The following is a 12864-nucleotide window of genomic DNA, read 5'->3' on the forward strand; positions in this document are numbered from 1 at the left end:
CAAATATTACTGTCCTTTTGACGCCTTTTCAGATTCACTCTCTGTTGTCATAAACATACATAAACAAGAAATGTTTGTTTTTATCACTCTTCCGTTCATTCTAGCCTCCTCCTTCTTCTTCTTCTTCTTCTTCTTCTTCTTCTTCTTCTTCTTCTTCTTCTTATTATTATTATTATTATTATTGTTATTATTATTATTATTATTATTATTATTATTATTATTATTATTATTGTTATTATTATTATTATTACCATTATCTCTCTCCTCGTCTCCTTTTTCATCTTCTGCATTTTCTTTTTTCTCTTTTTTTGTTATTTTATGCCTGTACCTTTCAATTTCTTTACTATGTAAATTACAACCATATCTGTCGCGATAAACGTAGGCGTCCTCATCCAATGTCATATTCAGCATCACCATTGACATGCTAAGCGCTGTCATTATCAGAATAATCAACAGTAGCAACATCACCCCATCTTCAGCATCATAACATCCTCATCATGAAGACTGCCACCCTAAATTCTTCTCTGCCTTATCATCATATTCATTACTACTACCGCTACAACGTACACAAATCTATCTCTCCCATTATCCTCTTCCTTCTCCTCCTACACCTCATCATGATTATCAACAATATAATATCGTCGTCGTCATCATCTTCATGGAATTAATCATCATCAGGATCTCCTCTCCACCACTTCCATCATCTTATTGTTTAGCAAAACTTCCGTCACAAATATGTTTTATACCTTTTCTTATTAACCCAATTTTATGTTCCAGGTTCTTGAGTTATAATAATATGAAGGACATCAAATCTGACACCTTCCGAAATCTGTCCAGTTTAACATATTTGTAAGTTAAATGAAACATTTTTGTAGTATTTCATGGACAATATATTTCTTAATCTGTAATATATTCAAATATTTCATTTCAAGTTTACTCACCAGTCTTATCAAAGATGTGTTTAATTATTTGGGAATATGTCTGTGTGTGAGTGCGAACGAATTTCTATGGGATATCTGTGAGCGTGATAAATGAGGAAGACCATTTAAGGCATGCATGTGTAAGCCTATATACGAAGTGTGTATAAATGTTTCTTAATTCCTGTGAATGGGAGTGAAATCCAATTCCTCGAATATATGAGTATTTGACAATGAAGGGAAACTATTAATGCAAGCGTGTTTATGTATGTAGATACTTCAGTCTGTTTATACATGCATGTGTGCATGAGCGTGGATAAAAGACCATGTATACATCGGTCTGTATATTATGTACGCTATTTAAGTCTGCAACACCTCTGATTACTCTTTTAGACTTTCCTTCAACTTGTTCTGGTTCTTGTTGTTGATGATGTCGTTGTTGTTGTTGTTTTTGTTTTTGTTGTTGTTGTTGTTGTTGTTCTTGTTCTTCTTTTTCTTCTTCTTCTTCTTTTTTTTCTTCTTCTACTTCTTCTTTCTTCTTCTTCTTCTTCTTCTTCTTCTTCTTCTTCTTCTTCTTCTCTTATCATCAAAATATTTGTCCTCGCCAACAGCATAAATACAAACATCAACATAATCGCCATCAGTAGCTAAATTCAACACAATCATCCTGTCCTTCGTTTCATAGCCTTATCCATTACTACCCCCTACTACCACCTCCATACACCTTTTCTTTCTCCTATTCGTCATTATAATCTCCTCTCTTCATCTTCCACCCAGTATCTATTTAACCATAATATTTTATTTTATGCAACTCGTCCATACTTTCACCCATCAACTAATATTTTTTTTGAATTACACAGATATTTGGAATATAATAATATCGAAAAACTTGAAGTAAGAGCCTTCCATGACCTGCCCAATTTCAGAAGCCTGTAAGTTACCTTAGACTGATTAATAATATTTCATTGACTCTATATTCCTGAATATTTGAAATCTACACATTCATTTTCACACCATCTACTTGTCCCTCCTAAATTCTCGTTCTCTTTCGATAGAAATGTGTGATTGTTTGTGAGTGTCTTTAAATGTGTGTCTGTGAGTGTGTGAACCTGGATATGCATTGGAACGAGTAATATATTTTGTGTTCCACCCAGGCCTGCTTGTTCCTCTTATCTACTCCTGTTCTTCTTCCTTTACTACTACTACTACTACTACTACTACTACTACTACTACTACTACTACTACTACTACTACTACTAACACTTTGACACTTCTCAGTTTTTTCTCTGTCGCGATAAACGTAGACGTCCTCGTCCAATGCCATAATCACCCTCATCATTCTCATTCTCTTTGTTATTTCCCCAGTCATTAGCATCTTTCCATTCCAAATCATTATCATTAATATCAGCGTCATTCATTATCATCAAATACCGCCATCACATGTAGAATGTTCAACACTATCATCATCATGTCCAATAGTAACATCCCCCCAGCATCATCACATTCAATATCGTATCGAGCATCAACATTGACGTGCTAAGTACTGTCATGATCAGAATAGTCAGCGCTGACAATATCCCCCTATCCTTAGCTTCATAACATCTTCGTCATGAACATTCTTCTCTGCTTTATCATCATATGCAACTCTAATACGTCTTCAACGTTCACTAACAAATCTACCTCCACCATTATCCACTTTCTCCTCTTCCTACACCTCATCATAATTATCACCAACATCATCATCATCGTCGTCATTATCTTCATGGCATTAATAATCACCATGATCTTTCAATCCCTTCCAGCGTCTAATTGTTGAGTAACAAATCCGTCACAAATATGTTTTATACATTTTCTTATTAACCTATTTTTATGTTCCAGATTCTTGAGTTATAATAATATCAAGGAAATCCAATCAGACACCTTCCGAAATCTGTCCAGTTTAACAGAACTGTAAGTTGAATGGGACTTTTTTTTATTATTTCATTGACAGTATATTTCTAAATCCGCAATATACTCTCGTATTTCATTTCAAGTTCCGTCACCAATCTTCCCAAAGATGTGTTTTATTGCTTGTGAATCTGTGTGTCTGTGAAAGTGTGAACCAATTTCTCAGGTATGGGGTATCCGAGAGCGAGTTAGATGAGGGAAACCATTTACTGCATGTGTAATTGTAAAATCTCTCAATACGAAATGTGTGTAACTGTTTGTTAATGTATGCGAGTGCGGCTGAAGTCCCATTCCTCAGATGTTCAATATATGAATATTTGACAATGAAGAGTATGCATTAATGCAAACATGCTTATGTATATATATATATATATATATATATATATATATATATATATATATATATATATGCCCGTCTATTTGTAGAAGGACACGTGCATATGTACGGATCAAAGTGTATGTGTAACTCTTTCTGTATATCATGTACAGTATTTAACTCCCCATCAACACTGATTACCATATTAGACTTTCCTTCTACATCTTGTAGGTTTTGATGTTGTTGTTGTTCTTCTTCTTGATCTTCTTTCTTAATCTTCTTCATTTGCTTCTCCTTCCATCTTCTTCTTCGTCATCATCGCTTTCTCTACTTTTTCGTCTTATTGCATATTGTTTTCGTTTTGTGTTTCAACTTTATATTATCCCAAATTTTGCGTATTTTCCATATTTATTTACTTCCTCCTCTTCCTCCTCCTCCTCACCCCCTCTTCTTCTTCTTCTTCTTCTTCTTTTTCTCCTCCTCATTCTTCTTCTCCATTTTCTTCTGGTTTTCCCTTTCTTTCTTTCCTTCTCTCTCTTTTTCGTCATTTACTTCCTCTTCTTGCATTCCATCATTTTCTCCTTAATTTTGTCTTCTTCATCTGCTTCCAAGTCATTTCCTTCATCCATTCTTCTACGTCTCCTCCTTCATCGTCTTCGTTCTTCATTTTCTTCTTCCCTTTTTGATTTCTTCTTCTGTCATCATCAAAATACTTACCGCACCAACGCCATCAGTACAAACATCAACATCATCAGCAGCAACTAATTTCACCACCATCCTCCTGTTCTTCGTTTCATAGCCTTATCCACCACTACCCCCTACCACTACCTCTATACACCTTTCCTTCTACTCGTCATTATTATCATCACCAATATCTGCTTTCTTTACCTACGACCGCGTATTTATTTAGCCATAATATTTTATTTTATGCAATTATTCTATACTTTCACCTATCAACTAACTTTTTTTATTACACAGATATTTGGAGTATAATAGTGTCGAAAAAATTGAAGTAAGAGCCTTCCATGATCTGCCCAGTTTCAGAAGTCTGTAAGTTACCTTAGACTTATTAGTGATATTTCATTGACTCTATATTCCTAAATATTTAAAATTTGCACACCACATACTTGTCCCTCCTTAAATTCTACTTCTCTTTCGATAGAAATGAGTGATTGTTTGAGTGTCTTTAAATATGTGTGTCTGTGTGTGTGTGTGAACCTGAATATGTATTGGAACGTATAATGTAAATAATGTACACAGTTCGTCATCTCTTAAATATAGAACTGTATCATGTAATCGGCACGGAGCCGACATTAGACTTCAATGGAGACATATAGAGAAACCCCATCAAAAACTAGCTCATCTTTCAATCCATCTAACTTTCCAGTGTAGATGTAGAGACTCAAATCGGATACCACCTGGCTTGAATATAATGACACCAGTCGATTCATATAAGGCTAGAAAAGTAGCGGACATGGCAAGACATGCCCTCGTCCGTGAGAGGATCCATTACAACCGTTGAAAAAAAGACATCAACTAAATAACGAAATCAAAAAGAAGTTATCTTTATTACTTAGGAAATATGATGATAGAAAGAGAATCCAACAAGATCTAGAAAATAATTTCAAATGGTGAAGAAACGCCAGATTAAGAGGTTTGTGAAATTGAAAGGTCAGAGAGTGAAGACTGAAGTCAGTCACCCACTTGTGAAAACAGTAATTAATGTAAGTAGCCGACGTTTAGAAAGCTCTGAAGAAGCAGTACTAAACAAATGTCTCAACTTTGCGACAACCATCAAGCGCATTCCATACTTGGACATAAGAGCCCCTATTGAAGAGATAGCCATAACGATACCAAAAGCTCAGGGAGATGAACTAAGGTCGAAAGTGAGACAGGTACTAGAAAAAGCGAAACTTCCCAAACCAAACATCACTAAGGAAGACACTTTCGCTATCTAAAACTACAGAGTGACAATTCCATCATAATACTTCCAGTGGGAAATGTTTCAGTGGTGATGAACAAGTGTGCCTACTCGGAAAAACTGGTAAATCTTATAAGTGATGGTAGCTACAGCAAAGGAAATAAAGCCCCTACTTTGAAAACAGAGAGGAAGTTGTCACAGATCTTGATCAAGAACAAGGATCACCTTACACCAGTAAATTATAGACAACTGAATCAACACTACAGTAAACTACCAAACATGTACGGCCTTTCTAAGATTCACACAGATGGTATTCCATTAAGACTTATACTGAGCTATAGAGGTTCAGTATGACATCCACTGCGCCGCTTCCTTGTGGATATAATCAGTCAATTAGCAGGAAAGTCAACACCGCTTGTGAAGAATTCCACCCACTTCACGGAATTGATCAAGGATACCCCCCATTGAATCCAACCAGATGGTGAGACTAGATGTGATAAGTCTGTTCACCAAAGTCCCAACTGGTGAAGCACTATCGGTGATTCAAGAAAAACTAGTGACAGGCACCCATCTAAAAGAACGCACTAGTATACCAATAACAAACCTGATGGAAATGTTGACCTTCTGTGTAGAAACTACCTACGTCAGTGTGGACACTGATATATGTCGACAAGAGGAGGGTTTAGCTATGGGTTCGCCATTATCACTGGTAATAGCCAATATATACATAGAATACTTTCATAATTTGGCTTTACGATCAACACCACTAAAACCAACCCTATGGCTGCGATATGTTGATGACACCTTCATACTCTGGCCCAACAGGAAGATGTCCAAGTGCTGTTAGATCAAGTGAACTCAATAAAGCCATCCATACAGTTCACCATGGAAAAGGAACAGAACAATCAGCTGGCATTCCTGGACATATTAATAACACGCACCGAGTATGGATTCATGGCATCCGTAAACTGCAAGCTGGCCTTCACTGAACGATGCCTCAACTTCAACTGCCACTATCCATACAGTGTAAAGAGAGGGATTGCTCAGTGGCTAAAACATCGAACAATGAATAAAAGTAGCGATCGTGATACCCACCACGAAGAAATGATCAAGCTGAGTAATAATCTATTAAGCAACAACTACCCCAAAATCATAGTCTCCACTCCAATTATGAAGACGAGCGGATAGAACCAATAAACTGTCCACAGTCTGTCTACCTTATATGAAAGGGCTCTCCGAAAAGATACAAAAGATATGCGGCCCATATGACATCAGGACAGTATTCAAAAGTAGCACAACACTTCGCAAATATAGCCGAATAAAACCACCAATACAAGAGGATATGACCAAAGACTGCATGTACTCCATCACATGCAGCTGTGGTAGGATATACAAACGTGAAACATACCTCCCCCTAAAAAAAGGGTAGAGGTACATCCCAAAACTGTGACAACGAGAGATATTGATAAATCGTATATAGCTGATCACGTATGGAAAAAAGGAGATCACCTCCCCCTGTGGGATGAAGTTAAAATAATAGACGGAGAACACCACTGGAAACTACGAAAACTAAAAGAGGCAGCACATATGCTAGGACAAAAGAACCTCCTAAGCAGACCCAGTGCAGATGTGAACAGCATATGGGAGCCGGCATTAAGGAAGGATAGGAGAATATTAGATTTATAAGCCTTACCGTTCACTCCATAATTGCCAACAGGTATATGGCGTAGAGGTTAAGAGTGCGGGTTACTAAACCAAAGATTCCGAGTTCGATTCCAAGCAGTGACCTGAATAATAATAATAATGATAATAATAATAATAATAACAACAACAACAACAACAACCACAAAAACATCGAAAAATATCTTAGGAATGAGAAATTTTCCCAAGACACCTAATAAAGGCTGGAGAGTATATCAGCGGAAACGTTGTTTTAACAACAAACAACAAATGGAAATAAAGTACATAATTACTCATCTCTTGAATATAGAACAGTGGAACGTGTAATATTTTGTGTTCCACGCAGGTCTGCTTGTTCCTCTTATCTACTCCAGTCCTTCTTCCTTTACTACTACTACTACTACTACTTCTATCCACTTTGACGCTTCTCAAATTTTTCTCTCACCGTTGTCATAATCATACATAAACACGGAATGTTTATGTTTATCACTCTTCCATCCATTCTTGTCTTCGAAATATTGTTGTACATAAATTTCTGTAACGTCACACTCATCCTACTTAATTTTTGTCATTATCAATACATTTATAGTCAAGATAATAGATATTATCTACATTGTCATACTCATCATCACCATCATCATCATCATCATCACCACCCTCATCATCATAAACATCATCATCATAAACATCATCATCATCACCACCACCACCATCTATCGTTTTCATGATCAACAGCATTATCGCCATAATCATCATTTCTTCTACTGCTATTTTTCATCTTCTTATTTCTTTATTGCCCGCAAAGGGCTAAACATAGAGGGGACAAACAAAAGGATTAAGTCGATTACATCGACCCCAGTGCGTAACCGGTACTTAATTTATCGACCGCGAAAGGATGAAAGGCAAAGTCAACCTCGGCGGAATTTGAACTCAGAACGTAATGGCAGACGAAATACCGCTAAGCATTTCACCCGCTCCATTGAGGCACAGGACTGGTGGCATGATTTGGAACGCAGAGATGCTGAAATACAACTTCTACTTCCTGGTAATATACCTGGTACATACTTGGTACGACTTGCAAGTGATAAGAAATCCTATGTATTATCTGTCCGAGATGTACATGCAGATGTGCCTGCTGTAAAACATTACCGGCTTCGAAAACTTGACAGTGGTGGTTACTACATCACACCAAAACATCTTTTTTCCCGATTTGTTTGGGTTACTAGATCACTACAGCTGTCATAGCCAGTGTCTTTGTCAACGTCTAACAAAAGTTTGTCCAAAAGAGCGTCCAGTTGTGCATTTCCGAAACCTTAAGATTAGCCGAGAAGCTGTAATTCTGATAAAGAAACTGGATAGTGGATGTTTTGGCGATTTCTATTTAGGCAAATGGAACAACTCGGTGAATGTGGCAATAAAAACTCTGAAGCCCGGAACGATGTCACGTGATGAATTTGTCGCGGAAGCCCGCATCATGCACTAGGGAGGAACCAATTTAGATCATCACAGAACTGATGGATAAGGGGTCACTACTTAATTACCTACGGGATAATAAATCATCTCCAGACAGGCTTTCAGTACAGGATCTCATTGAGATAGCAGCACAGGTGGCAGATGGAATGAAATACCTTGACAAGTGTAAATATGTTCATCGAGACTTGAGAGCAGCAAACATCTTGGTAGCAGCAAACATCTTGGTAGCAGCAAACATCTTGGTAGCAGCAAACAAAACTGTTAAAGTAGCTGACTTTGGTTTGGCTCGACTAATCAAGGATGAAGTATATGAGGGACAAGGACGTGTCCGTTTTCCTGTAAAGTGGACAGCACCAGAAGTTGCCTTTGAGCACCGGTTCTCGATAAAATCTGATGTGTGGTCCTATGGAGTTTTACTTCATGAAATTATTACATTTGGCCGTATCCCTTATCCTGAATATCCTGGGAAAACAGTATTGCTTAATGTTGAGAAAGGATATCAAATGGCAAAACCAACAGATCCTATAAATTGTCCAGATTCTTACTATGAAGTCATGTTACACTGCTGGAACAAGAAACCGGAAATGCGACCAACTTTTGATTACCTTTTCTCTTACTTTAACGACTTCATGGTCTCTTCAGAGAAAAATTATACAGAGTGAAAATCGTGTAAAAAAAAAACAAGAAGGAAAACCACAACAAAAAGCCACCCGAAAATAAAATGTGAAAAGACAGAAAAGCACTAGTGCAGCAGCAACAACAACAACGAAAAATAAATGGTGACAGAGAGCTAGATAGGTCATTCGATGTCACCACTGAAAACAAGAAGTTGAACTGACTACTTACAGACATGGTCATTATTTTTCATCTTCTACTACTTCATCATCGTTTACTTCTGTTTGAGGTTCCATTTTAATCTACGTCTTCTTCTTCTTCTTCTTCTTCTTCTTCTTCTTCTTCTTCTTCTTCTTCTTCTTCTTCTTCTTCTTCTTCTTCTTCTTCTTCTTCCTTTTACAACATTTTCTCCTTCAACGTTTACATCTTTTTAATCGATGTCTTTTAATTATCCTCTTCTCCTTTTTTCTTATTCTTCTTCATCTTTTTTATTCTTTTCCTCGTACTTCTTATTTTATTCCTGCTTCTTTCACTTTGTTTTCTACGAGATTTCTACATATTTTCTGCTTTCACTCTCTTTCGATAATTTCTCTTCTCGTCTTAATCCTCTGCTATGCAAATCACAACCATAGATCTCGCAATAAGCGTAGAACTCTTCGTCCAATGGCATAATCACCCTCATCTTTCTCATTCTCTCTGTTATCTTTCCCAATCATAAGCATCTTTCCAGATCATTATCATCCGCATCAGCAACATTCATTATCCTATAATACAGCCATCAGATGTAGAATTTTCAACACTATCTTCATCATGGCCAGCAGTTACATCTCCTCCAGCATCATCACTTTCAATATCGTATCCATCATCAGCATCGTAACATCTTCATCATGAACACTGCCACCAGAAATTCTTCTCTGCTTCATCACCATGTTCATCACTAATACATCTTCATCGTTCACTAACAAGCCTCACTCCACCATTATCTTATTCCTCCTCCTCCTCCTCCTACACTTCATCATAATTATCAACATCCTCATCATCATCGTCGTCATCATCTTCATGGACTCACTCATCTTCATGATCTCCTCTCCACCACTTCCATCATCTTATTGTTTAGCAAAACTTCCGTCACAAATATGTTCTATACATTTGCTTATTAACACAATTTTATGTTCCAGATTCTTGAGTTAAGATAATATCACTGATCATCATATCGGAATAATCAACATTAACAACATCCCCCCCCCCATCATCAGCACCATAACACCTTTATCATGAACACTGCCACCATAAATTCTTCTCTGCCTTATCACCATATGCATCGCTAATACATCTTCATCGTTCACTACCAAATCTACATCCACCATTATCCTTTTCCTTCTCCTCCTACACCTCATCATAATTATCAACATCTTCATTGTCGTCATTATCTTCATGGCATTAATAATCACCATGATCTTTCAATCCCTTCCAGCGTCTAATTGTTGAGTAACAAATCCGTCACAAATATGTTTTATACATTTTCTTATTAACCTATTTTTATGTTCCAGATACTTGAGTTATAATAATATCAAGGAAATCCAATCAGACACCTTCCAAAATCTGTCCAGTTTAACAGAACTGTAAGTTGAAACAGACGGTTTATAGTATTTCATTGACAATATATTTCTTAATCTGGAATATATTCAAATAATTTGTTTGAAGTTCCCTCACTCGTCCAGATCTACTACTACTACTACTACTACTACTACTACTACTACTAACACTTTGACACTTCTCAGTTTTTTCTCTGTCGCGATAAACGTAGACGTCCTCGTCCAATGCCATAATCACCCTCATCATTCTCATTCTCTTTGTTATTTCCCCAGTCATTAGCATCTTTCCATTCCAAATCATTATCATTAATATCAGCGTCATTCATTATCATCAAATACCGCCATCACATGTAGAATGTTCAACACTATCATCATCATGCCCAATAGTAACATCCCCCCGGCATCATCACATTCAATGTCGTATCGAGCATCAACATTGACGTGCTAAGTACTGTCATGATCAGAACAATCAACACTTACAACATCGCCCCATCCTCAGGATCATAACATCCTCATCATCAACGTTCTTCACTGCTTTATCATCATATGCAACTCTAATATATCTTCAGTGTTCACTAACAAATCTATCTCCCCCATTATCCTCTTCCTTCTCCTCCTACACCTCATCATGATTATCAACAATATAATATCGTCGTCGTCATCATCTTCATGGAATTAATCATTATCAGGATCTCCTCTCCACCACTTCCATCATCTTATTGTTTAGCAAAAATTCCGTCACACATATGTTTTATATATTTTCTTATTAACCCAATTTTATGTTCCAGATACTTGAGTTATAATAATATCAAGGAAATCCAATCAGACACCTTCCGAAGTTTGTCCAGTTTAACAGATTTGTAAGTTGAATGAGATATTTTTTAGTATTTCATGGACAATATATTTCTTAATCTGTAATATATTCAAATACTTCATTCCAATTTCCCTCAAACGTCTTTCCAAATATGTGTTTTATTGCTTGTAAATATGTATGTGTGTGAAAAAGCGAACCAATTTCTCAGCTATGGGGTATCTTAGAGTGTGATAGATGTTGGAAACCATTTAGTGCATGCGTGTATAAGCCTCTGTGTAAGTGTAAAATCTCTATACTAAGTGTGTGTAAATGATTCTTAATGTCTCTCAATGCGAGTTAAATCCTATTCCCTGAATATTGAATACATGAATGTTTGACTATGAAGGGGAGACATTAATGCAAGCATGTATATGTATGTAGATACTTCAGTCTGTTTATACATGCATGTGTGCCTGAGCGTGAATCAAAGACCATGTATAAATCGGTCTGTATATTATGTACGCTATTTAAGTCTGCATCACCTCTGATTACGCTTTTACACTTTCCTTCAACTTGCTCTGGTTCTTGTTGATGATGTCGTTGTTGTTCTTGTTCTCCTTCTACTTCTGTCAGCATCAAAATACTTATCCGCACCGAGAGCATAAGTACAAATATCAACATCACCATCATCAGCATCTAATTAACCCACCATCCTTTTGTTCTTCGTTTCATAGCCATATCCACCACTATCCTCTACCACCACCTCCATTCACCTTTTCCTTCTTCCACTCGTCATCATTAATCATCGCCAATATGTGCTTTCAGTATCTTCCGCCGCGTATTTATTGAGCAATAATATCTTATTTTATGCAGCTATTCTATACTTTTACCTGACAACTATTTTTTTTATTACACAGATATTTGAAACATAATAGTATCGAAAAAATTGAAGTAAGAGCCTTCCATAACCTGCCCAGTTTCAGAAGTCTGTAAGTTATCTTAGACTTATTAATGATATTTCATTGACTCTATATTCCTAAATATTTAATATCTTCACCTTCATTGGCACACCCCATACTTATCCCTCCCTAAATTTAACTACTTATTCGATAGAAATGTGTGATTGTTTGTGAGTGTTTTAAATATGTGTCTGTGAGTGTTTGAACCAGAATATGTATTGGAACGTGTGATATTTTGTGTTCCACCCAGGCCTGCTTGTTCCTCTTATCTACTCCAGTTCTTCTTCCTTTACTACTACTACTACTACAACTAATAATAATAATAATAATAATAATAATAATAATAATAATAATAATAATAACAATAATAATAGTAATAATAATTATAATAATAATAATAGAGTCAAAATTAAAAGAAGAATGCCATGTGTTATCTAGTGAACGATCGTTTACATATTTCGTAGTTTTTCTTTTTAATCTCGTTCCTTTTCTTCTTCTTCTTCTTCTTCTTCTTCTTCTTCTTCTTCTTCTTCTTCTTCTTCTTCTTCTTCTTCTTATTATTATTATTATTATTATTATTATTATTATTATTATTATTATTATTATTATTATTATTATTATTATTATTATTATTATTATTATTATTAT

At 36.1% G+C, this 12864-nt stretch overlaps 2 protein-coding genes across 2 annotated transcripts in view; both read left to right on the forward strand.

Annotated features, from left to right (window-relative positions):
• The window catches only part of LOC106869292 (toll-like receptor 3), a 353412-nt gene that overhangs the window by 42881 nt on the left and 297667 nt on the right, over positions 1 to 12864 (forward strand). Inside the window, exons 17-23 of the mRNA XM_052978036.1 lie at positions 778 to 849; positions 1778 to 1849; positions 2796 to 2867; positions 4159 to 4230; positions 10420 to 10491; positions 11253 to 11324; positions 12175 to 12246. Of these exons, the coding sequence (XP_052833996.1) occupies positions 797 to 849; positions 1778 to 1849; positions 2796 to 2867; positions 4159 to 4230; positions 10420 to 10491; positions 11253 to 11324; positions 12175 to 12246 (485 nt within the window). The 5' untranslated portion in view covers positions 778 to 796. The remainder of the gene's footprint in view (positions 1 to 777; positions 850 to 1777; positions 1850 to 2795; positions 2868 to 4158; positions 4231 to 10419; positions 10492 to 11252; positions 11325 to 12174; positions 12247 to 12864) is intronic.
• Positions 7697 to 8976, forward strand: LOC128251258 (tyrosine-protein kinase Fyn-like). The gene has a single exon (XM_052978037.1). The coding sequence runs from the start codon at positions 8296 to 8298 to the stop codon at positions 8914 to 8916; it is 621 nt and encodes a 206-aa protein (XP_052833997.1). The 5' UTR covers positions 7697 to 8295; the 3' UTR covers positions 8917 to 8976.

The sequence above is a fragment of the Octopus bimaculoides genome, chromosome 29 (assembly GCF_001194135.2).
Source record: "Octopus bimaculoides isolate UCB-OBI-ISO-001 chromosome 29, ASM119413v2, whole genome shotgun sequence".
Classification (NCBI taxonomy): domain Eukaryota; kingdom Metazoa; phylum Mollusca; class Cephalopoda; order Octopoda; family Octopodidae; genus Octopus; species Octopus bimaculoides.